The 27,170-nt window shown below is 30.4% G+C and overlaps 1 protein-coding gene across 3 annotated transcripts in view; it reads left to right on the top strand.

The window, feature by feature from the left end:
* Positions 1 to 27,170, top strand: part of LOC107446770 (Cadherin 86C) — a 70,621-nt gene that overhangs the window by 29,563 nt on the left and 13,888 nt on the right. For all 3 annotated transcript variants that reach the window (XM_043045406.2, XM_071180490.1, XM_071180482.1), the window contains exons 2-15: positions 7,034 to 7,146; positions 7,426 to 7,494; positions 7,657 to 7,802; positions 8,069 to 8,113; positions 8,199 to 8,291; positions 9,279 to 9,491; positions 10,903 to 11,043; positions 14,926 to 15,004; positions 15,334 to 15,455; positions 16,926 to 17,129; positions 19,446 to 19,604; positions 19,738 to 19,902; positions 21,874 to 21,944; positions 25,569 to 25,818. In XM_043045406.2, the coding sequence (XP_042901340.1) occupies positions 7,098 to 7,146; positions 7,426 to 7,494; positions 7,657 to 7,802; positions 8,069 to 8,113; positions 8,199 to 8,291; positions 9,279 to 9,491; positions 10,903 to 11,043; positions 14,926 to 15,004; positions 15,334 to 15,455; positions 16,926 to 17,129; positions 19,446 to 19,604; positions 19,738 to 19,902; positions 21,874 to 21,944; positions 25,569 to 25,818 (1,806 nt within the window). In that variant the 5' untranslated portion in view covers positions 7,034 to 7,097. The remainder of the gene's footprint in view (positions 1 to 7,033; positions 7,147 to 7,425; positions 7,495 to 7,656; positions 7,803 to 8,068; positions 8,114 to 8,198; positions 8,292 to 9,278; positions 9,492 to 10,902; positions 11,044 to 14,925; positions 15,005 to 15,333; positions 15,456 to 16,925; positions 17,130 to 19,445; positions 19,605 to 19,737; positions 19,903 to 21,873; positions 21,945 to 25,568; positions 25,819 to 27,170) is intronic.

Raw genomic sequence — 27,170 nt, 5'->3', positions numbered from 1 at the left:
CGGAATTTTTATTAGTTACTCAGAAATTTTCAGACGAACTCAATGCAAAAGGAAGAAGTTATCGTATAATATAATGTTTTCGACCGTTTAATATAATATTCTGGGAAAACTCTTCTTAGAAAACGACAGTTAGAATTCACGAACCTTTTTTAATCACTGTAGGGAAGCAACTTCACCATTTTCTCTGCCCATGACGCATACAAACAATTAATATTTTCATCAAATAATTCTTTGTATGGGAATCCATTTCTGATGAATTTCATACTGATAAAGAAAAATGATAAAAAATTGTAATTTTTGACATCGTAAACATATAAAAAGTTTTCCTACATCATCGCAAAGATACGTTTTAGTTTAAAAAAAAAAAAAAATATTTCACCAATGAGGCGACTAAAAGAGTAAGTAAATAGAATAGTTTTTGAAACTCATTTTTGTAGTGAGGGAAATAACCAGTATGAAAATTTATTACATTTTACATCATGAACACTTAAAATGTTTTTGTAATGTTTTCCTCCATCAATACGTTTCAGAAACCTAAATGAAATGTCTCAGAAATGAGATGATTCCAGATGAGATGGACATTTTTGACATTTAGGGAAGTAAATAAAAACATTTTTGGTACTTTTTTAAACTTTTTTGTGAAATATCAAGTTTTAAAAATAAATATTTTGCTATCATAAATGGATGGGGTTCTCTGTTGTATATTGGAATATTTACACTACAAAGTTTATGAGCATGTAAAATAGGTCATGAAATTACGACAGTTCACAAACGAATTTCTAAGCACTTGCATTTAGTTGGCATTAAAAAAGAATTGACTTTGTTTTCGTGTGGCCAGTAACCCCTTCCAAAAGTATAATCCACAAGTTTGTAGAGTACTTAAGTAAGCACAGGTGTCGTTTTTCCTTTCAATCAGTATCACGTACGATACTTTCTTGTTCCTTCCGGTCCATTTCCCTACAAGATGATGTAAGTAAATTCTACAGGGGGTCTGTTGGCCGATCGATGGTCAAGTTGGGTGTGTCCAGTAGGTCAAAAGGTGGACGCCCTCTGGTTAGAAGGAGGAAGTGATTTTCAGAAGAGGAACCGCTCCGATGATCCCTGGAATCGTTTGTCTTTCATTTTCGGCTCTCCGCCCCCTAATTTTGACAACAATTTTATGGATTCCACCACTGCGATTGAATATGGATTTTTGCGACAAAGTGATGTTAGTCTGTCTCCGGAAGTAAATTGGGGAATGTGTAAAATATCGTTAATAACTAATTTTTTAGAAATGGGTAAGAACATTAGGGCTTATTAGATATTTGACATTTATATCATTTCATTCACTCAGGATGGTTTTTTTCATTTTTTTCTGTGTTTTACTTAGCCAAGTAAGCAGCAAATACAATAATGAAAAACCAGGTAATAAGTATTATAAAATTTCAAATGATTATTTTGTTTCTTCCCCCCTCACTTATGGAAAAAATGATTACAATGCTAATGGTAAAATTTCAATTTCAGTAATAAGAAATTAAGAAAATTGCAAGAAGAAAACTGAATTAATAAAAAACGATTGGGAAATAGTCTAAGACTGGATATATATTAACAAAAACTTCTGTACTACGTGCAGCTTCGTTGGGAAGATCTAGAATTTATATAAAACTAGTGAAATAACATCAGCGGTAAATAATAGAAGATAAAGTTAGTAGAACTGTCTTCATTTTACTTATTACTTTTAAGTTTAAGTCTGACAGATTTTGCAAGTAGATATTGCAGTCTTACATGTTATTAAGTAGTCATGTCTAAATTTCAGCGTCACTTATTACATTATTTTGAAACTGTGTAAAATCTTGACTATCATTTTCACCAAAACCAAAGAATGGCGTTAAACAACACGATCTTTCGTCAACGCAGGAAAAATAAAAACCATTTATTTGGCAAATAGTTTACCATTTATATTTAAAACGAGGAAATATTTTGCAGGGTGTCAAAAAGAGTGCCCAGAACTTATTTCAAAATTAAAAATCTTGGTAACAAAGTAGGATAGATGAATAAAACGATTAAATTTATTCATATGAAAGCAGTAAAAATTCTGCACAGAAATTCTGAAATTTAGTCGCGAAAATTGCCAACAGATGACGCTGATAGCTATTAATGACCAAAGCTGTTAGTTCTATCGAAACTCCAAAGAAGGTCTCAGATGAGGAGGTTTAAACCATGCATTCAATTGAGCGAAGTGTGTTTCTGATACTAAAATATGATTAAGGTTCTGCTCTCCATTCTTTTCAAAAACGCTATAGAGCGTATAGAGTTATCAGTTGGAATTTCTGTATAAAGTTTTTACATTTTTCTCAATAAAAATGCAGACTGTTTCATTCATTTTATATTCTCATCGTTCTCTATCCTAAAACCAGCCTTCCACTGAAGCTATTGAAGCTTGCTATCCTCTTCGCGTCAACTGGCACATAAGGCCTCAAGTCTCTTTTTTCTAGGCATCCCTTTCCTTTTGAATCCTCTCATCTATTTATTTTTGCTTAGCACAAATATTGGTGCATGTATCTTTCCCAAGCAAGTCTCGACCTTTCTTTTAATGTTTTCTATCCGGCGTCCAAGTAAGTTCGATATGGCTAAACGGGATTTCCCCGTTATCCTGTTTAAACGGAAGTTTATGTCCATCTTCTATCTCAGCCATCTTCTATCTTCTTCTATTCCAGTCTATCTCAATCTTCTTTTCAAAATTTCCCCATGAATGGATGATAATTTTGCCTTTGTTAGTATATCTTCGTTTTAAATAGTGTTAAGCCAGAAGATGTTTAAAATAATTCTCAGTCTTCCACTGAACAATATGCACAATATCGCCAATTTTATGATTTTTTTTTAATTAGATGAAAATTACGAAAAAAAAAGTTTATTACTAATTTTTTTAACACATTTATGAGTCAAACAATGCAGTGTAATTGTAACTTTTTAAATACTGTAAAATTAGATTACAAATCCATTGTTTTTAAAAATGTGTGGTATTTCTGCATTACTATTTTTTATAATCAGCACAGAGAAAATTTGTTAGAGATGGGTAAATCGTAACCGAAACGTTACTGAATGACAGTCATAACTTAACAGTTAATAAACAACTGTTACGAACTCATAACAGTTATAAAAATAGTGTATTATTCTCTAAGACAGTGTTTCTTAACCTTTTTGATATAATGGACCCCTTTTTAAATTTTTTAAGAAGTCATGGACCACCCCCCTGCGAAAAAAATAATTGTAAGAAACATCAATTATTAGAAAACATTTAATTTTATTATTTCAATAGTTTACAAAATTTTTAAAATTAAAATTTTTATTGTGAAGGTTGCTGCTGCTTTTCCTTAATTAATAAATTGAATTGGGAGATGGTTTTTGATAAAAGCAACGTGCATATCGTGTTCAACATTCAATCGATTTGGATGTTATGTTTTTATTGTCACAAGTGTGGAAAATCCCTCCTTGCAAAGATGCACTGTAGCAAACGGAATTATAGCTGCCATAGCTCGCTTTACAAGCAACGAATAGGCTTCCAAACGTTCTAAAAATTAGGAGTTGTCAGCGGACCCCCAAAATACAACTCATGGACCCCTTAGGGGTTCATGAACCACAGGTTAAGAAACCCTGCTCTAAGAGTTATTATATAACAATAAAGAACAGCATTCGAAGAAAAGCATTAAGAGTAGAGAAAATAAATGACTGGCAAAATTTGAAGCTTCGTATATCATGTTACCTAGATTTCAAATCAAATTGAGTTTTGATAAATTTGTGTCAGTTGTTTTATTTTCATGCGTTAAAACAATGGTAATAGGTTTCAGAAGATCAATAAAAGAATCCATCAGCTTTCATGAAAATGTGCTACTTTTTATCCATTAACATTATTTGCGTGTTAACAATAAATGGTGTTTCTCACGGTTTGTAACCAAAAAATAAAATACACGCATAAAAAGTGAAAAGATTCTGCTCTTCATTTCGAACGAAGGTAAATGTAACATAGACGAATATATTTTAGGTGTTATTAGTGTTAATTAATATATCATATTATCTCAATTATTCAATTTTTATTATCTTAATTGATCTATTGTTATCTTAAGTAATTTAATCGTTAATTAAATGACTTCATCTTTAAGTGTCACAAAAATAAGTAAAATTCCTAAAAAAAAGATTTCATTGGATAAATATCGTATAATTCTTAACTTTTGTCCATTGAATTTTTTTTAACATATTAAATGTTATGAATAATTTATAATTTATTTATTTAACATATGCTCAGATTTTAAGTTTATATTTGTGAAACTTTTACTTTGCTTATTAGCTAACTTTTACTTATAAACAAGCCTATATTTTTCTGAACTATATTCTGTTAGCTGCATTGTACTATAAAATTATTTGTATCAACTGAAGAAACTTCCCTTTTTAATATTATGAATAACCAATATCATATTCGCTAGATATATTCTTAGGCCTTATGGTTATATTTTTGAATTACTTGATGAACAAATTTTATAATTTTTCTAAGCCATTTTTTGGTACACTGTAAAAATATTCTGGATCAAATCTCTGTTAAAAACACAATCATTCATCAATAACATTACGTTATATTACGTAACATGTAAAAATTTATTTTTACGTGTTGCGAAACAAAAATTATCTGATATGCCTTAATTTTTACAAAACTAATTATCGTAACATCACTGAATATCTTTAATTAAATAAATATTACTGTAAAAATTACGTTGTAATATTTTGGGGTAAATATGGTAAAAATTTTACTTGTTTATTTGTATTAACAGAAGCAAACAACTGACAATATATTTAGGAATTACTTTTCTTAAACAATATCTAAAAACTATTTATATTTAAGATCATTTTGAAAGTTTTCAAAATCGAAGAGTATTATAATATTATCATGATGGTTAGGAATATATTTAAGACGTTTCAAAAAGTACTTTCCTTCTTAGAAGTGCTGTTAGAATAAAGAAATAAATTAAATAAACATTTGATAAAAAATTATAAGCTAAAAAATAATTAATTTTCTTTTAAAACAAAAATAGTGGAAATGTATTAAAAATTAAATTCAGCTAAATAACAATACATGCATTAAAACTTTAAAAATATGCTTTAAATACAATTATAAAACTGATTACTTTTATCTAAATTAATGCGTATGCATACAGAATAAAATATTAATCATTCTTAATGCATAATTTATTGTCTTTTTAACATGATAAAACAGAAACAATGCAGCTTAGTTGACTATATAAGCGTTAAACCATTTTTTTTTCAAACTTGCGTTGCTAGGTTTTCAATTTGATTATTTCATCGATAACTCTTACTTCACTTACACTACAGTTTATTTTTGTTCACTATGACGTTTGGTCACCGGTATTCCGTTCTTTCCCAAGAGTATCACTAAATACTTGTGAAGCTTCCTAGTACTCAACTTTATTTATTGTTTTCTGGCAAAACGTTCTTCTTTTTCACATGATTAGGTATTTGCGAAACCTTCCATACGTATATATTTCTTGACTACGTACAGGTAAAATAAGGAAGTGGAATAAAGTAAGAAGCATTGGTATTTGATTAAAATTAAAAAATTAACTTGAAACAAAAATTGTAAAATGTGAACTTCAAATTAAGAAATTAATCCAAAACCGTGAAATTTTTGAAATCATTTGCTATACAACTTTCTTTTATTAATCTGATTTTAAATTAAAGATCTACTCTTTAGTTTCTCTCTTTTTTTAAAATAATTCTGCATAATTAATTTAAAAGAATTCCAAACCTGACTTCAAACATTTCTTACAGAAAATAAAAAAAGATCTTTCTGGCTATACCAATCACAACTGAAAAAAGAGAAATAGTAAGAATAACGTGGTCCAATCACTAAGAAAATGACCTTAAACCAAAAAAGTAATAAATTTGGCGATCCTTGACCAGGGCGGTTTGGGATAATATACTATGAAAAACCAGGAGTTGGTCGCGCCAGTGAGGAAGAACGGAATAATCTGAAACATTTTTTTTCCAAAATATTTATTTCGCTCGTTTAATAATTTAAAAAATATTGTAGGTTTAACTAGGTTTTCATTTAGAATCGTCATTTTTTCTGCTTAATTTAAATAGTTTTAATCGATAAATTCATTTTTTTTATCTTCATAAATAATTAAATTATTCTTAGAATAAATAAATCAATACTATAAACAATTATATGAAACATATATGTAAAAACATTAGACAAATTTACATGAATATGCGTTTTAATGAAACTTATGAATATGCGTTATAGAGTTATGAATTTTGCAAATTAAAACCATAGACTAACGTTCTAATAAATTTCTAATAAATTTTCTGATAATTTTCTAATAAATTTTCTGATAATTTTCTAATAAATTTTCTAAAGTTCTAATAAATATTAAAAACCAAAAATTAAACTATATTTTATTCTTTGAAAATTATTCACTTGATTAAAAAATTTCCATAGCATTTCATATGTTAGAAGTGTAAGGTAAAATTCTGCATAATAAGTGTCTTGTTAAAATTACTCCTGTTAATTTTTCTTCTGAATTAGTTTAATTAACTTAGTATGCACAAGTTTGTAATGATAAAGAATAAAAATCCGTGAAACAAAATAGATAAAAAATAAAATATAAAATATGAGTTATAATATTAATTAGTTGTAATAGTTTTATGAGGCAATAAAAATCATGTGCATTAATTTCTAAATGTTTAAATGGAGTAAAAATGCTAGTTGGTGAATTAGCTTAAGAAGTCCAGCTACTTATTTGGATGATAACAGGAAATAAACGAAAAAATAGCATACTTCAATTTTGTACACGTATACTTACTTCTATACTTTCTAAATTATGAGATTTTATTTTAAATCAACTCTTTACTAAACTGTAAAACTTGAAATAAGGTAAACAGCTAAAGGAAGTTATGATTAACAACAGTGGTTAAAGGAACAGGGATTACCAGAGTCATTGTTGTAAGTTATCATGTAGTTACAGTTATTTTTGCTTTGTAGATGAATTGAGTGGTTCCTAATCCAGCGGAAGCATGAAGAAGCCGCGGCGGAAAGAGGCTTGAATATGATCTGGAGCATCTCCTTTCTCATGGCATTTGTCACAACGGCTGCAGGCATGTACTTCAATTTCGTAATTGCATAATTGCATCGCATTATGATAAAAAATGACTTTGTTTAAAAAAAATTACTAAAACTAAATAATTTAAATTATCACCTTAACTTTTATGAAACTTCACTGACATCTGTCGGAAGTGGATGAATTTATTTAAATAAAATTAAAAGAAATCTAGATGCTTTTCGACAGTTGTTAAGGGCACAGGTGAAACAGAACAATTTAAATCTAGATATATAGAATCTTTGGCATAAAAATATATTTTTTGTTTTAATTTCAGGAGTTGCCCCAACAATCGATCTTTCTCATAATATGCGAATTTTGAAGCTTCCAATGGATACAAAACCTGGTAATTTTTATTAATTTATTTAATGTTTTTAAATTTAATATTTCTAAATTTGTTATGCTAACCTCTAATTTTGTTTTGCTTAATTTGTTCTGCTACCCTCTAATTTGTTATTGTTAAATATGTCATTCTAACTTATGATTTGTTATTGCTGAATTTGTATAGGCACTCTCATCTACAGATTGCGAGGTTCTGATCCTGATAATGATATCCTTACTTTTGGCGTTAGAGGAGAAATAGGAAATCAATTGTTAGATATCCGGTCCATAACGGAAACAAGAGCCAATGTTTTTTTAAAATCTATACCCACGGTAAGCCTTTTTTCAATTTTAGATTTACATCAAATCATATTCCTGAAAGAGTCTACAATTTTGGCAAATTAACATTTAAAACATTAATTAATTTCATGAACATTTGAAATAATTAAATTTATATCTGGAATATGACGAAGATTAGAAGTTACAAAAATAAAGACACGTATAGTAATTTATTGCTATTTTTCAATTGTTTTGAAATGTTCTTTGTAATCCTTGTGTAATTTTTTTTAAGGAAAATAATTTTTGAAATTTATTTATAGGAAAAAGAATACAAATTCACCATTTATGTAACAGACGGTATACAGGTGAGTTTCTATGCATACATGTGGTGTTCTTATTATGTTTACACTGTTGTTATTAATTCTAAAAATTTATTTTTCTCTGATTTAGACCACAGAAGTAGAATCCACTGTAATCATCAGCAATGCTACGAACCAAAAATCACCTTTCATTGAATATGATTCTCTCATTTCTGTATCCGAAGTAAGATTCTATAAATTTTTTAGAGTGGAATTTTATGAATATATTAGCGAAAGAGTATTAAACTCAATTGATTGATGCTTCTAAAAATATGAGGTGAACTTAAATGAAATTATCTGAGTGAGACGTACCTCATGAGGAATAAAATATTAGGTTCTAAGATAAATGTACAAAAATCTAAAAAGAACGTTTAATTTTGAATTAACTTATCTCTCTATATAAAAAAATTGAACGCGGCGTCACTGCCGTTGTTTTGAGTGCTCAATTTTACGTTGCATTTTGATTTACTGTGCCACAGATATTATAAAACTTGAAACTTGAATCTATGAAGGTGTGTAAAATAATGTAAAAGGAAGTTCGAGGTAGTTTGATAATTAGTTCGAGAATTATAGTCTGTTAAACTTGTAGTAAAAAATATCATGCTAGACACTATGCAGCCCTCAGTAAATCAACTACTGAATTGAAATTTGACTTGTTGAGGGAACCATTAATTGAGGTTTTTTTAAAAATTTAAGTTTGCTCAAAAGGTATAGCAATTTTAATTGCTTTCTTTGCAAATTTTTCTTAATATTTTTGTTTTAAATAGTGATTATTTATTCATAGTTATAAGAATTTCTCTCTTTCTCTCTTCAGACCTTTATTTAATAAGTTTGAGTTTAAGTTCATGTAGAAAGTACTGGGAAAGGGAGATACGACATGTTGCATGAGTAAATCTTAACAATCTATATTGAAATTTTTAAAAATATGAAAAAAACCTAATTTAAGAGAGATAAAAACAGATTCCAATTTGACTTTATTTATTATCTAACAAAAAAGAACTATTTAAAAAATAAACTTAAAATCCCTATATAACAGTATTAAATATGTAATGAGTATGTCAAAATTAAGAGTAATCCCCGTGTATTAAAACTCATACGAATGCAATTGTATATTTTTAAAATTATGTCATTGGTTTTAAATACTGCATGTGACCGATCTAATTTGTTGTAGCTCACAGACGAAAAAGAAGTTATCGGAACCATTGTGGTCAAGAAAAGAAACAGCAGTAGTCTATCAGTTCTGTTCGAAGTAGATGGTTCCGATAAGTTTTCTATTCGATACCTCATCAGTCCTTTGAAAGAAGCCACAAGAGCCGAACTCTTTCTTGTTCAGAAATTAGATTACGAAAAACAGAATTTATACTCCCTTACAATTTACGCACTGGTAAGTATTTTTATTAATTGGCTCCATGGGGCAAATTTTATCTCTTATACAAGGTTTTGAATAAACGAAATTAAATTAATTATCATAAGGTTGAAATTAGCTTGCACTTGAATAAATATGATGCATATAATGTAAATGTTTGTACACTTCATTAATTTTGAAATAAATAAGTTTTCCTACCGTTTTCATCCATACTTAATTATTTTTCAATAAATACTATCATTATCATCATTTAAATAATTCAACAATAATAGATCATTTATATATATANTATATATATGTCCTTATTCTATGAAGTTCCAGCAATTTTATTCTCTTAGTTCACTTATTGAAAGGTTTTTTCAAATATTAAAATGTCTTTTTAAATTTAAATTAAAGAATAAATTTCATTCTTCAATTAGAAAGATTAATTAGAAAAATCAAAAAGATTTGCAATAGTTTAATTTTTTTTACTTTTTTATTTTATTTTTAATTAGTTAATAAATTTTAATTAAAAGAACCACCATTCTCTTTTTCATTAGATATTGATGCAAACAAACATATTAACTATAACCAATGGAAAACTATTTGTTTTTTAAAATTTGTTTTCAGAATTTTAAAGATAAATAATTGTTGTGAGGAAAATTTAATGTATATGAATAATTTTGAGGAATCTGTCAATCTAATTTATAGAAAAAGTAACTGCGGAAAATTTGCTCTAATTTTCATAATTTTCTGCAATTATACAACTTATTAATTCTATGACGCAGTTTCTGGAGCTCTAATTACAAGCAAAAATATGTTTTGGTATTTTTTAATTATGAAAAAAATCTAATAGTTCTTAAAAATCTGTTAGATTATGGGAATTATATTTGTAATAAAATATAATATCCAAAATATAATTTTTTTTTCTTTCATATTCAAAAATTTATCAGGTATCGATTTCGTAAGTTAAAGAAATTTCAATGATGAATAAAAATTTCTCTTTGATCTAAATAACTGCAAATACGTGCAAACTTGGAAAATTTTGTTTAGGAAGTGAGTCGTGTTTCGAAGAATTTACCTTTAACACAGAAAAAGACATCGGTGTTTTATGCTGTATTTCATAACCGTTAAATATTAAAATGCTAAATATGATATTTTTCTTTTATTTTGCCCTAAATCAATTCAAAATAATGAAAAAGTAAGAAAAATATGTTTAATAAAATTTTGCGTCATAGGGTTATTTAATTTAAAAAAGTTATTTAGTTTCAATTTATTTTAAGAGAATAAATTCTTAATAAATTCGATGGATTAGTATAAATGTATTCTTTTCAAATATTGTGCATTTTATATGCATACTTAAATTCATACATAAATAGATAAATAAGTAAATGACATGATTTGAAATGCCATTTTTCTCATCTCCATCATTATTAATTTTTGTGTTCAGAATCCTTGGACCGACGAAGAAGTAGATACTCGAAATATCGCTGTTCTGCAAGTGTTAGTGGCAGTGAAAGATGCCCAAGACACCCCTCCTGTCTTCCATGAAATACCGCCTGTTGTCAAAGTCTCAGATAGCCTACCTGTGGTTAGTTTAAAATTAATTCTTAATTAAAGAGCTTACAAAGGTAAAACTCATCTCGAAAATTCCAATCAAAGCAAAGTTAACTATTGCAAGTTAAAAAACCTGTTTGAAAACTTTTGATAGGTTACTAATCAGCCACCAGATCTGTCCTAAAGGTCAAACATGCCCTATTAAAATTTCAGATAATTAACTACAAAAATTTTGCAGCTAATTTGCGGTGTAACGGTTAGGCTGTCCGCTTTTTACCAGAGAGAGCTAGGATTCATATCCCAGCCTGAGTTGGGGCAGTGATTGAAATTTATCTCTAATCTTCTTTTCGAGAAAAGTTATTGACTATTTAAAATGTTTTATTCAGTTTATAAATTATTGTTTAAGGTATTTTTTTATTTTTAATTAAAATAAGTAAATTATTCAAAAAAATTAATTTTTTCATTTTAAAAACATTACAAAATATCAATTTAAATTTCAAATTAAATTTTTTTTAAATAATCCATATATTTTAATTAAATAATGGAAAAAAGCTTAATATCCATAATATTTTTGTTTTTATTAATTTAAATTTAAAAAAAAATTAATTTATTTAAAAATAATAATAATTTGTAAATCGAATAAAGCATATTAAGTTGTTATCAACCCTTTTAGAGAAGAAAGTTAGAGATAAAATTCAAACATAACTGCTGAAATTTGAATCCCTGACCTCTTTGGTAGAAGGGCATATTTTACCCTAGGGATAGATCTGGCGGCTAATTTATACCCTATTCAATATTTTCAAACATGTTCTTTAATTTAAGCTTCATTTTGTTTTACATGGAATTTTCGAGATGCGTATTTCCATCGCTAGTGGAATAAGATTCTATTTGATTTTGTTTTAGTCTTATTTAACTTTATAATAGCAATTTAATTCGTTAAGCCATAAAATTTCACAAGTCTCAAAAAATGAAAGTACTGATGAATGATATTTCGCTGATTCCGGGAGTAAGCGGAGATTCAAAGTAAATTTGGCAACCAGTAGTTGGCTCTAAACCTCAGAAAGTTTTTGGTAGCAAATTAAAACTCCAAGATGGTGGAAATAGTTTAAATGAGTGTTAAAAATGTATAAGTTTCGTCAAGTCAAAATCTTAATTTTTTATTTATAATGAATAAAATGTTGCTATTAGCCTGTTAAAATTACATATTTTATGGTATATACTTCAAATATATTTGTAGATTATGAATTCATCTATGAAGTTTTAATTAATACAATATTTCAGCATTGAGACGCGGTGGTTTAAGGGCGTTCGCCTTCCGATGATGTATACGGAGTTCGAATTCTAGCTGGTCAATACGAATTTCGCTCCGACCGCAGTGCTGAACTAAAAATCATCAGTGATAGACGGATCATGCATTAGAAAACCTTTGCCGTCAGGCTAACAGTGGAAGGTTCCCGTAGTTTCCATGTAATTCAAGGGCGGGTTAGTTCCCTCAAAAAGCCCTCCACGAAGGCAAATTCCTCACAATACTTAATCCAGTAATTTCATTGTTTTCTGGATTGGGTTCAAAATTACAAGGCTACGGAGTTGAACATTAGTAGTCGTAAACCCAACATTAGGTCTGCTGATCAACGACGGTTATAAAATAAAATAATTCAAACAACATAGCCGAACTCTACCATGCTACTTTTTGCAGAATTTGTTTCAATATTTATTAATTATTGAACCAAATATAACCATTCCTGGACAAAGATTCATTTTGCAAATAAAATGTATTTTTCAATAACTTAAAACATATATTGCAAAGACAAAATATTAGTTTTAGTAATTCAGTGTGTTAATTTAAATAATATTTGTAAAAAATATTCTTGAGGAAGCGTTTTTAAGTAATTATTTGTAATTTACCAATAAGGTTAATTCACAGAAAAGTAGTATTTTATAGTTGTTGTTTTGAGTTAATTACACTGGTTATCATAAATTAAGGAAAAATCACAAAAATAGCGATAACTCTTTCAAAAGTAAGCCAAACCGTGCAAAATTTGCATATGTTGTCCACTAAGAGTAGCTGAGTAAAATTGCAATATGCAAATTAGTGGCGCTGCACTCGGCTTACGTCATCTGCCTGGAGCATAAAAGTCCAAGTTTGAGAGAAAGCACACAAATTTTACTGTGATTGCGACATTGAAAATCTGAGATAGCCAATTCGTAATAATGACCTCTAGGCATCATTTGCCTGAAGAACTACGATGGAGAGCCATCGGGAGACTAGAGGCAGGGCAGAGTCAATCAGAAGTGGCCAGATGGCTAAATGTGAGTCCATCTGTGGTTCATAGACTTTGGAGGCAATTTCAAACCACAGATTCGGCATCTAGGAGGTTCAGTCAAGGACGGCCAACTGTTACGACCAGTGCCGATGACCGATATTTGACATTAAGTGCACGCAGGAATAGAACCGCTACTCCGACACATCTTAGATCCTCTCTTGCTGCAGCCACCGGAAGGTTGGTGTCAACGTCAACTGTGCGCAGAAGGCTCCACGAAGGTGGTCTGTATGCGAGACGACCAGCCATTTGCGTGCCGCTCACATCACGCCATAGGAGAGACCGTTTGCAGTGGGCCCGACAACATGTCCACTGGACGTCAGATCAATGGAGGCCTGTTCTCTTTACGGATGAGTCCAGGTTTAGTCTAGAAAGTGACAGTAGACGTTATTTGATATGGAGAGAACCTGGGACCCGTTATCATCCATCAAACATCCGTGAAAGAGATGCATACGGAAGAGGCAGTGTCTGTGTTTGGGGAGGCATATCCTTAGGAGGGCGCACATACCTCCATGTCTTTCCAAGGGGAACCGTGAATGCTCAGGTTTATCGAGACAACATCCTTGATGCTTATGTGCGCCCATATGCCGGGGCAATTGGTGATTGCTTCCTGTTACAGGACGATAATGCAAGACCACACAGAGCTCGCATTGTTGATGATTATCTTCAACAGGAAACAATTACTCGCATGGAGTGGCCAGCTCGATCCCCGGACTTGAATCCTATCGAGCACGTTTGGGATGCTCTAGGGAGGCGTGTATCTGCCATCAATCCGCCCCCTCAGACCCTTGCCACGCTTGCAACTGCTTTACAAGAGCAATGGCTCTCACTTCCTATTGAACTGATAGACCGCATAATTGAAAGCATCACACATCGCTGTTTGTGCTGTATTGCTTCTAGAGGCAATCATATTCCATATTAAAGGTACTTTTTCTATTGCAAACCGATACTTCCAATTTGTTTATTTTATACATGTGCTAATTTCTATACTACTATTAATGTCTGATAATTTCTTTTTATGTTGTTTAATACCTTACTATGTGTTGTATATTGTGGGTAAGTTTCATAAAATTCCATGTGTAATTTAAAGAGTTATCGCGATTTTTGTGAATTTTCCTTAATTTATGATAACCAGTGTATTTGCGTTTTAATTTTTTTTTCTTTTAATATCTCATATTTTTATGGAATTAATTGGCTAATTGGCGTAGAAAAATAAAGCTGATGACGCACCTGGATTTAAAAAAAAATTAAATAAACTGCTTTTAGACGAAAAAGTTATAGAAACATGTTGTTTCCTTTAGATGATGCTTTAAAACATTAGAAAGAAAAACATTAAGCTCTAGGTTTTTTCTGTAATTTGGATGAATAAAAAAGAAAGTAATTTTTTAATAACCGAAAGCATCGTCATCTTCTGAGCGTTTTTTTTGTGGAAATGCAAGTGCCTTGGAGAATAACCCTTATAATTTTTAAGTTTATAATCGAAAGTTTAAATATTCCCTTCTTGATACAAAAATAATAAGCAAAAAAGGTATTTTTACATTTTTGTATTTTATGGAAAGTGATTTAATATTTATAAATCATTGTGATTATTTTAGGGTGGACCAGTAACTCAAGTAACAGCAGAGGATGGTGATTATGGCAATCAAAGAAATATTTCATATTCATTTGTTCCAGGTAAATAATTTAGTTTGATAGAACTATTCCTTCTTTATGCTTTACGTAAAATCAAAAATTGATTTTAAAAATTTAATTTCCGAGTAAATCCGCTATCAAATATTAATAACGAGTGCATATCGTGCATAAAAACATAAAAAGTCATTTTAATAAAAACATAAAAATAACTTCGGAAAATACTGACAATATATTTTCCAAATTGCATTCATTTATTATAAATGGTTTATTTTGCTAAATTAGTATTCATTATAAAGGATATATTTTCATTGTAATTAAAGCTGATATTATTCATTTTAATGTACCATTTTTTATTTTTTGATGTATTTCAGAATCTCAAGGTGTGACGTATTTTAATATTCATTCAAGAACGGGTCTGATAACTTTAGCATCCTCTACAGAGCACTTGAGAGAAACGTACTCTACTACAGGACCACTAGTTCTGTCGATTCAGGTAAATAAATTAAAAAAAGACATATTATGAATTATAATATTTCTAGTAGTTTTTAAATTACAAACTTATATCTCTTATTTTCCTATTGCTTTTACGACACAAAAAAAATAAATAAATTAAAAAAAAAAAATAAGATGAAGTAAAATTGAATAAAAAGAAATAAATTAAGTTAAATTAAATTCAAATAAATAAAATAAAATAAAATAAATAAAATGAAACAAAATTAAATAAACTAACTTAAATAAATAAAATTAAATAAATAATATTTTTAAAAAAAAATTTACTTGATTTGAGCTTCACACAAATATTTTATATTTGGCCTTACAAATGGAATACAGAAAGAAAGTACAGAATGTTTAACTTTTTGTAAAAATACCCATTGTATGAATATCGTTTAGATGTGTTTGATTCTCGGATCCGTGGTGGCTACGGGAACTCAGCTCTCGCCTGCCATTGAGGTGCCCCGGGTTCGAATCCTAGAGTAGACTGGTCAATACGAATTCTGTTTTTGGCTCGCAACAATCACAGTACTGGCATAAATATCCTTAGCGGTAGGCAGATCACGAGTTAGAGACCTCTTGCCGTCTGGCTAACCGTGGGAGGTTTTCTTGATTTTCCTCCTCATCCATGTAACGAAAATGCTGGCTAATCCCATCAAAAAATCCTTTAGGAAAGCTAGATTCACTCAATGCTTGATCCAGATGTTTCCTCGTCTTCAGGATTAGGTTCAAAATTACGAAGCTACGAAGTTGAACATTGATCATAATAGCAGAATTTTGTCATTTGCTCAACATTGGTTATAAAATATACTAAAATACAATGCCGATAAAATATACTGGGTGCTACATATATTTGTGAAATATACAGAATACTTCAAAATATCCTGTCTTAAATGCAAGGGTAAGGTAAGCATACAAAACGAATAAAAATTTACAAAGGGACACGGGGTTGCAAATGCTATTCGGAGTCCCTAGATGGGGTGGCAAATTATTCTTAATAGAAAAGAACTATAAACAAAAATCATTCTACATAAATTATTCTGTATTTCTACACACAGTGATACATGCTACTACAGGAGATGCACGATATTTTTTTCAAACTGTTGCGGCGGTCGGAGGAACTTGAGATACATTTATTATATTTTAAAAGGTGTGCATGCAGCATTCATGTAGTGCGTGTCTTTAAGCGGGCAGCAAAATCTTTAAGCTTTTCCTTCTGCAGTAACGGTTGTAAATGTTAAACGTGTTGGAATGTAGAATAAATAATTGTTATACAAATTCCGTGAAAAATTCTTCCTAATTCATTTAAAAAAAATTCTAATTCTTTTTATTTTATATCAAAATAGCATTTTTAGGTTACAAATAACACTTTATTGTATTTATATGCATCTTTTAGTATTTTAATTTGTGATATATTGATGCAAATAATCAATTTAATCTTATAGCAACGTTTTTAAAATTGTTTTGCTAGGCAACAGAAGTGGAATCAGAATCAATACCTGGTCTTCCAGCCAGTTCTGTTGCGACATTAGCCGTGGTATTAGTGAACACAGAGAACAAACCCCCGAGATTTTTAAGCAAGCGGTATGTGGCCACTGTCGAAGAAAACAGTCCTGGCTTAACTTCAGTGATATGGGAAGGTACGGAAGCACCGAAAGCAGTGGATGACGACCAGGTAAATAGTTACTAAGAACTATATTGTACCAAACACGGGGGTTTGTTTAGATTGAAAATGAATGAAACAGTCCTTAAGACTCCAAAAAATTATCAGCAGGATCTTCCAGAAAATACAGCTATTTTTAGCATTCAATTACAACTCAAATAACAGTGTAATACAGCAAAACACAGGATTAATAACTTCAGACGGTTCAATGAATTCATTAGAGACTCACAGATCAGAACACTATAGCAGTCATAAGCAGTCTAATATTTAGCGAGGCACACTGCTGTTTATATAGCCTGGAGTGGAAACCCAGGAGCTTTCGATATGATTCTAGACGATTCTCGTATAACTCCGTAAATATTGATCCCATCGCTTTGAAATTCGAGGTTCCTAGAACTATCGTTTTGTTGCTAAAATAATCGCCAATTATCACCAAGTAGGCAAAAATTTCGCCTAACCGAGTCAACTTTGAAATTCGAGGTTTCTAGAACTATCGTTTTGTTGCCAAAATTATCGCCAATTATCACCAAGTAGGCAAAAATTTCGCCTAACCGAGTCAGCTTTGAATTTCGAGGTTCCTAGAATCATCGTTTTGTTGCCAAAATGATTGCCAATTATCACCAAGTAGGCAAAAATTTCACCTAACCGAGTCAACTTTGAAATTAGAGGTTCCCAGAGCTATCGTTTTGTTGCCAAAATGGTCTCCAATTATCACCAAGTAGGCAAAAATTTCGCCTAACCGAGTCTTCCATAAGAAATACATTAGGTGTTATTTTCTCACTAAATTACGTTAAAATTACGCTCCTTTCATGCAAATTTTCTAATCTGTCTAATTGTGATCCATCTGAGTTATTTAAACTCGTAACAAAAGAATATTCACAAAATTATACAGTTATTTACAAATTTGTCACAGTATATAATACTTATTTTTCTGCTATTTAGCACAAGTAATTTTAGACATTTTCATGGAAGTAATGAAGAAGGAACTCGCACATTTTGCAAGACATTTTCAAAGTCAAAAAAAAAAAAATTTAAAGTCATAATGTATAATATTGTAATATATATGAGATTTTATTGCACTATCTTGTATTTTAAAATTTTGAAAAAAATGTATCACATACTTTAATGAATTATTTATAGAAACTATAAAAAATCCATAAAAACAATTTATAAGTATAAATACAACGGAATATATAACTATAAAACTATTTAGAATCCATAACTAACAATATCATATTAATCATTATAATTTTTGCTAAGCTTTTTGGGGGTTAATTTGAGAAATAGATATCATCTTTTATCCTTTTGAATAATAAGTTAGAGGAACTACTGCGTGACGATAATATCAATAAAATAAATAAATAAAAAAGTAATGTGTGCCATCGTAAAACTATAAAACTGTCTTTATCACCTGCTCTACAATGAATGTCGAATACTTGATTATTTCTGTAGTCAATGATGGTTCAATGTGGTTTTCTTTAATGTTTTCTAATGACTGCCAGGCATAATAATCTGTGTAGTCCCATAATAATTGGCCGATATACTTTCCTCTGTTGCTGCCCTATAAAAGTCTGGCTCGAATAATTGACGTAACGTCTTCAATTGAAAAACAGATTATTACCATGCAAATTTATTTTATTTATCAGTACACACTCATATGTTGGCTTTAGAACTCAATTACTTAAGTACGGCTTATAAGCCTTTGTTAATTCAAAAAGCCAATAGTACAATTTAGAGAAAGACAGCGCGAAGATACAGATCCAGGATTACGGAGGGATTTAAACGCGGTACATATACGCTACAGAGCATTTGGCGGGGTACACCGCTCTGCTGGGGAAACCCCAACCATGGAGGAACCTGCAAACACCATTAAGAAAATCCTTTCGTCTTTCGGAAGTGAGGAGGAAAAAAGTTTTAGATGGCACTGTAAGGATTACAACAATTTCTCAAGCAGTAAAACGAGCAAGAGCTGGTTGCAAATCTCAGCTCTTGCTCGTTTTACTGCTCGTTTAACAGGAGATTTTATAGTAATTGTTACGCATTGCTTCTAAGCTATTTCTAGGAAATTTATTCAAATTTCTTCACTTTATATATATATATATATATAAAGTGAAATAATTAAATAATTTTAATTTTGTACGATTCTCCCATTAAGTCATNTAAAGCAATGTATTTAAGGAAGCACAAGTATATCATTAGAATATATATATATATTTATATATATATAATCAAATCAATCAAAAGCTCTTTCGATTCTTATATTAATAATACGAATTATGTATTTCTAACATAAATATATTTTTTTACAAACCATTCTTATTGTTTAAGGGCAAAAACGGTAGCTTTGAGTTATTTTTGGAAGAGGATGGCGGAGCTTTTAGTGTGCAACCATCAAGAGGAATGAATGAATTGAATTTCGCTCTTTTGGTCAAGGATCCCACAAAATTGGACTACGAAACTTCAGAGACTAAATACATAGATTTCAAAGTAAGCAATTCCAGAATTTTTCGTTGTGAGGTCAATAAATTGAAGCAATCATTTTTCCGAAAGTGATTTCTCACAGCACTAAAATTATTATAATGCATAATCTTTGTGATTCACTAAAAACATTTTATTTCAGATTGTGGCACGTGAAACAGCTTCAATTCGCCCATTGTCTGCGACTGCAGAAATTCGAGTTCGTTTGCTGGATGTGAATGACAACATCCCCATTTTTTCCCACGAAGTATATAACGTGACCTTACCTGAAGATGCACCGATAGGCACTACCTTGACAAAAATCCAGGTAAACAATACACATAAGTCTTTAAAATATTGATCTCTGTTAGATGCAGGATATTTGAAAAATTAGAATCTTCACCCTCCTTCTGCATTCTGATGGGAAAATTTTCCAGTATTCCAGAGCGTTCTCCGCCCAATGAGGTGACCTGGTTCGAATCCCAGCAGCGGCTGGTTGACATGATTTCTGCTCCAGGCTCGCACCGACTGCAGTGCTGTCTTATAATATCTTCAGTGGTAGACGGATCATGGGTTAGAATCCTCTTGCCATGGGCCAACCGTGGGAGGATTTTGTGTTTTTCCTCACCATGCAACACAAATCAGGCTTACTTCCGTCTTCCACGAAGGCTAGCTTGTCTCAATACTTGATCCAGGTGTTCCCTTGTGTTCTGGGTTTGGTTCAAAATTACAAGGTTACGGAGTTGAACTTTTATTGCCGTAAACTCAGAAATGGGTCGGCTGTTCAGAGACGGTTATAAAATAAAATTATAAAATCAGTCTATATGTTTTTACGCTAATTAAAATTTACAAAGATTTATTGAATTAGATAGAATTTTATTAGGTTTAATACAATGAGCATGTTCAACTCAGCCAGGTATTTTTCAGGCTTATTACAATAAACCCATATGTTTTTTGGTTAATTAAAAATGTGAAAATATTTATTCAATCAGCCAGAATTAAATTAGGCATAATATAATGAGTCTTTTATTATGCCGGCAACTTATGCAGAGAAGTATTGTAAATTAGAATAATGGAGCAATAATTAGCTTAAAAGTACTTGGCTGGGCTTACTTTAGACAGCTCGAAATAAATCTAGTTAAATGAGTAATGGATAATGTAATTTCTTATTAGCCTTAAAGTATCTAAGCTCATTGCAATATGTCTAAAAAGTTTAATTTATAAGAATAAGCTGGAGACTATTATAATCAGCCTGGCACATTGCAAATGACTGTGATGGCCTGCGGAGTGTTGGAGTTTCTAATTTGCCAGCGACATATGTTTATAAAGTAGTATATGACAGAAAGTTTGTGCCTTTTAACTAGTAGATGGCACGATTTGTTTGTGAATCTGTAAAATATGTCTCTGATGATGTTGAATTTTGTGTACAATCAAATTTCTTGTTAGGAAACAATTTATAAAAAAAAGTTTCAATTACTTTTTTTTGACATAGGTTTTAAACTAGAGGCCTACGTGCATCAAAAGCTCCCTGTTTTCTCTATATTATCCAATGGAAAAGTAGCAAGTACTAGAGAAATTTTAGTAAAATGTTGTGCTGGGCTCGATGCTTGGAGGATTAAAGCCAAAATCTTAATTTTTAAATAGTGCAGAAAAATAGTTACAATACTAAGGCATATAGATAAACGTAAAGCTATTTCACGATTTCCCCCAATTTTAAAGTAAGTTAAAGTAAGTTAGAATTAGATTTCGCTTATATACAACCTTTTCCGGTATAGTGTAGTCAGTCTGGTGCCACTAATTCCACAAATCTTACTAACTACTAGAAATGTAATATTAATTGCTTTTAAAAGTTTATCACCACTATTCTTTAAATAAAAATAAGCTGAAGTATGCAGCTTTACTTGTAAGATATTTAAGGTCACACTTGCCTATGTCCAGCTTTGCTGAAAGTTTCACTCAAAATGTACTATTCCCGAAAAGGTGAAAAGTGATATATTGACTTAGAAATAGATTCAAATGTGGAATCTGAAGAGGCTAACACACAAGATCCGTAAAAATACGCGACTAGGTTTCCATGTTCAATAAGACTAGATTCCAGTAAAACTAGATTTTCATACACAGAAATAAACTTAAACAAGATATTGTTTGATTCGACTTTTAAAAATTTTAAATAATGTTTTTTAATATCAACATTTATAAAAAAAATGCATGGTAATTTTAATTACTTTCGTGATATTATTATTTTAAACTTTCATCCACCGAAAATCAAATAATATATCCCCCTTCCCACCTTTTCCAGGCCTCAGACGAAGACAGCGGAAGTTATGGTGTAGTAAGATATACAGCTGTTAACGGTCCCATTGCTGGAAAGTAAGTCTCAAAATATATCATTTTTTTTCATATATTGCAATGATAACTGGGAATCATATGTGGCAATACATTGTAAAAAAATTCCGCATCGAATTGCGGTGAAACGTATCGGCACTCAGGGTGTCGGTACTTCTTACCATAAACTCCATTTTTAGCGGAACATAATACAAAGCAAAAAAAAAAAATATTGTATACTCTAATTTTTATAGTAATGATTAACGTAAAATTGCTGAATCACTCTAATGAAATAAATATTATTGCAAAAAGTACGGCATAATATTTTAAAATTAGAAGAAATTTCACGGATGATGCACCCGGCACTTTATCACGTGCGGTACTTTATGATGTAATTTAATCCGGAATTTTTACAGTGTAGTAATTAGGTGTAGCAATCATATGTAATCATCATACGTGGAAATTGAATCGTAGTTGTTTTAGTTGAAGAACGTGTTAACAGACAGTATAGTGGATTTGAAAAATGAGATTAAATTAAACATAAACACAAACTAAAACATAAACATATATTTCTTACTGAAACATTATTATTTAAAGTAACAAATTGCTTAACAGTCTTAACAGTTACAAATTAATTAGTCTTAAGTAACAAATTAATATTGCAGTTGATTATATAGTATTTTCTTTCTTAAATTAGGAAAATTGAACGTTTTCAAAATGTCATTTAATATTTTTTTATTTGTAAGTTTCCATTATTTCGGACTTATTATAAAAGACTATCGTCAGGAATAAAAAAAAGTTTTCAGATTACTTTCTGATGGTTGATTTAAATACTTAAGGATAATAAGGCGAATGACGAATTGAAAAAAAGAATGCATAATATATACTTTATTGAAGTTCTTGATTCATTGCGTACATTATGTTTTTTTTTATTTTTTATTTTTTTATTTTTCCGGAGGTTTGCTATTGACTATAATTTATTCCACCTGTTCTTTTTTACGATCAATAAAACCCTTTCAGTAGTAAAATCCATCTACTCATTTTAATCTTATCAGCCAACAAACAAAATTGTCCTGATCACTGTAAAATCGTATCGATACGCTTGACGTATTCCATTAATGATTCCCCTAGGGAGAATTCTGAGTACTGCACGTGGTGCCATAATCATTACTTGTGTTAGTCATTCAAATCTTGATGAAAGCTAGCTGTTTTATTTGCATGTAATTGCATTTTGCATTAAACTAGTAAAAAGAAAAAAGGGTTGCAATAACACAAAACTGATGACAGGCTATAAATTTAAAATTGGCTAAAAGTAGCTCCTTATTGTTATTCTCACTTTGTGAATTTCGCAATATATTTAAAACTTATTGTATAAAAATATTTACGTGAATAGTAATCTTTTACTCATAGCGATTTTGTGTTAAAGAAATTTTTTTAATAACTACTCATAATTTACTTTAATAATTTTCTAAAACAACTTAATTTTTTATGTAATTTAATTTATTTTTTACGTATTACGTACTTTTTGAACATTGAAATGGATGAAATTTCAAAAATAATAATTATTACACATTCATTAACATTTATAATATTGATAAATTTGAACATAACATGCTTGAATGAACATGACAGAACTTGCTCTTCAGTTTCTGTCAAAATCACCAATCCTATAAAATATATTTTTATGTGTTATATCGTTTGATTAATTCATTAGAAAAACCTTTGTAGAAGAAAAATAATAGTTTACCAGCAAGTTTCACGTGTTTCTTGTGAATTTTATAAGAGATAGTATTTCTGTGGATTTTGTACTTCCGAGAAGCTTCTGCAATCGACATACCACCAGCAACTGCTTGCAAACATTGTTACAGCTTTTCTAAAGTGTAATCACGGTAGTTTCTCGTTCTAGGTATTTTTTTATAACGTCTGACAATTTTTCTGTCGAAAAAAAAAACGAATGAAATTTTGCACAGAGTAGCCCCACAGTGCATTTTTTCTCTTTTTTCGTTTATTTGTTATTAATTTTCAAATTTTTTTAACGCTAACATGATATAATTGTTCATTAATATATAAATAAAAAATTTTGCACTTACGACAATTGTTTTATCAACATCTTTGCATTTCACAGCTAAAGTTTTCACGCACACTTTTCGACGTCTGACGTTCTCGGAAAGTTGATGACATTGGATAAACAAAACACACTCTGAGATTGTTTTAAAATTCGAAAAAATGTTTGTAGTAATAGAGGAGACTTCTATCTTCAAATTCCACACATTTTTAACGTGAAAAAAACATAATACTGAATAGCAGCACTTGAAAAGTGCCAAATTCGAATTTGCACAATGTAGCCCCACATGACGGTAATTTAAATAATAATAATATAAGAATTAAAAAAAAATATTTAATGATGTATAATGAGTTTTTTTAAAAATAAATTGCTACTTTTTAAAAAGTTTTTAACCAAATAATTTTAAATTTTAGATTTTGGCAAGTACATTTTACACGCTCATATTGCTGAAAAAGGATAACTTTTTAGATCCAGTCGAAATTTTGTACAGTCTAAAATACACATGGATATCTTGACTGTATTCGGAATTATTAGTTGTGAAAAGGGGAAAAAACATTAATTTGATTTAAGATATCGGAAGATTTAATTTGAGATATTGGAAGAGAGCGTGGATTGCCAATCAAGTGAAAATATTCGCAGACAAAATAAATTTATCATGACTCTAATTGAAATTATTTTATTTTATAACCGTCGTTGAATAGTCATTCCAATTTTTTTGAGTTTATGACTACTAATGTTCAACTCTGCAGCCTTGTAATTTTGAACCCAATTCAGAAGACAAGGGAACTCCTGGATCAACTATTGGGAGAAATTTGCCTTAGTGAAGGACTTTTGGAGGGCACTAACTCACATTTGTGTTACTACTAGAGGAAAACTACGAAAATATTCCACGGTTAGCATGATGGAAAGGGGACTCTAACCCATGATCCGCCTACCACTGAGGATATTTTGCGTCAGCACTGCGTTCGGTGCAAGCCAAGTGCGAATTCGTATTCACCATCTATCACCGGGATTCGAATCCGTTTCACCTCAGGCAAACGTTCTTTTACCTGAGCCATCAGAGATCAATTGGAATCATTTTATTATCTAACCGTCTTTGGACAGTCGACCCAATTTTGGGTTTACGGCAACTAATGTTCAACTCCGTAACCTTGTAATTTTGACCAATCCAGAAGACAAGGAAAATCCCGGATCAGTACCCCCAGAGGTATTGATTTGTTATGGGAACATGGAGGACTTCTTTGAGACTCGACATATTTAACGTGCATCAGTCACCATTTACTTCGACCTGCGGGGATCGAACCCACGACCTCTTGGACATGGGCCCACTGCGCTACCAACCAGGCTATCTCTGCCCAATTGTAATCATTTATAGTGAAAGGGATAAAGAAAATAATTTTCTTGAGGAATCGGAATTTTAATTGTACTGAATGCTCAGTAGCGGAATTTTTCAGAGTAAAATGAAAATAATCTATAATTTAGAAATTCATAGATATGGATTCAAATTATTAGTAGTGAAAAAGTTGGAAAAAAATCTTTTATGGGTTGAATTTTTTTTAATTACTTTTAATATTTGTTTTTAAAATATGCACCGTTTATTTTAGCTTAAGACTGGATCCAGTGAGTGGTGAGTTGACATTGCTGTCAGGGGAAGGACTCGATCGTGAGAGAATTCCTGAGTACACTTTAACAGTTGAGGCAAGGGATGACCAAGGTAAAGGTAACAGAAATACGGCAGAAGTCAGAGTAATAATTTCAGACGCTAATGACAACGCTCCACTCTTCCTCCAACCGCGGTACGATGCTGTGCTAAACCCAGATATGAGAAATTTTTACGAGCCATTGCGAGTACAGGTAAGAAACACTAATAAATTATATTTAATAGTGCTAATTAGTTAGTTGATTAGATTACAGAGCCAATACCCTATCGAATAGTTAAAATTGTAAGAAAATAAATGTGTAATTATGTGTATTAGTTCTGAAAGGATTATGTGTAATGGCTGATGTTGTTATACCATGGAGTAGATAAAAAACAGTGTACAAAATGCAGTTGACATAAGCAAAAATATCTGGAACATTTTAAGGAGAGTTGGATTTTTTAATTGAGAATGAATTAAGAATGGAAGTAAAATATTTCTTCTAGTAAATAATAATTTTACGTGCAATATTGTACAGTTTCCTGAAATCCATTCACAATGTAACTTTGATAGAAAACACAGGTTTTTATTAAAAAATTCGCGTTTTTTTTATTGATTACAGAACGTATTCATTACATATTTCTGTATTTGTTAATTATTTATGTATTCATTATACATTTAAATATTCATTATACATGATCTATTATTCATTTACATATTTATTATAGTATAGTATTATGTATCGAATAGTATCCCGGGAAAATTAGTCATCATGGTTTTCTGGCATGTTCGTAGTCTTTTCCGAAGTTTTGTGGCTGAATTTATGTAGATAAAGATGGCTGAATTTCTTTGATAGAGTGTTTAATTTTGTTGTGGCCTAGTTGGCATAAGTTTTAGACTTAAAAGACTTATTATGGCTTTAAATCAAATAGTCTGGGTGACCATACGATGTTTTGAATCTGATATACAAAACAGAAAATTACACAGCCAGGGAATGAGTCAACATCGTTCAACAACTAAAAGGTGCTTATTTATTTCGTATAGCAACCGATATTTAATTATCATGGACCATGATGAATCGCGTAAAATTTTGAGATTAAAAAGATGCCCTTTTAATTTGTTTCAATTTATCAAAAAATCACAGTAAAAATTTAAATGGTCAGAAACGGGCTGAAATAGAGCGTTATTTTGTGAGTTTTAAATATAATTGTATGTGAGTTTGAAAATACAGTATCGAATTACATAGCCTTTTTAAAAATATATGTTGCATAGCTTTAGCATTGTCGTATTCGATAAAAAAAGTTTGAAGGATGAGTTTTGCGAATTCTGGTGCTTGAGGACTATATATCGCTCATGGACTGCATTAGTGGCACAACTCAAAACACACGCGTTTTGGACAAAGAACAGGTGTAAATATGAAAATACACATTCTTTCAGCAGCAATACTAGCACAACTCATAATTCAACTTGAAGGTAATCTTTGTTTTAGCGAACTAAAGCATTTCTTATGCATTTTGCTTAGCAATGAAAACTTTAAACCCACTTATTTCAAAACTTGATTTTTTTTTA

This window comes from Parasteatoda tepidariorum, chromosome 1 (assembly GCF_043381705.1).
Source record: "Parasteatoda tepidariorum isolate YZ-2023 chromosome 1, CAS_Ptep_4.0, whole genome shotgun sequence".
Classification (NCBI taxonomy): Eukaryota; Metazoa; Arthropoda; class Arachnida; order Araneae; family Theridiidae; genus Parasteatoda; species Parasteatoda tepidariorum.
Note: the sequence above shows the minus strand (reverse complement) of the source record. Positions and strands in the feature narration are given on the sequence as shown.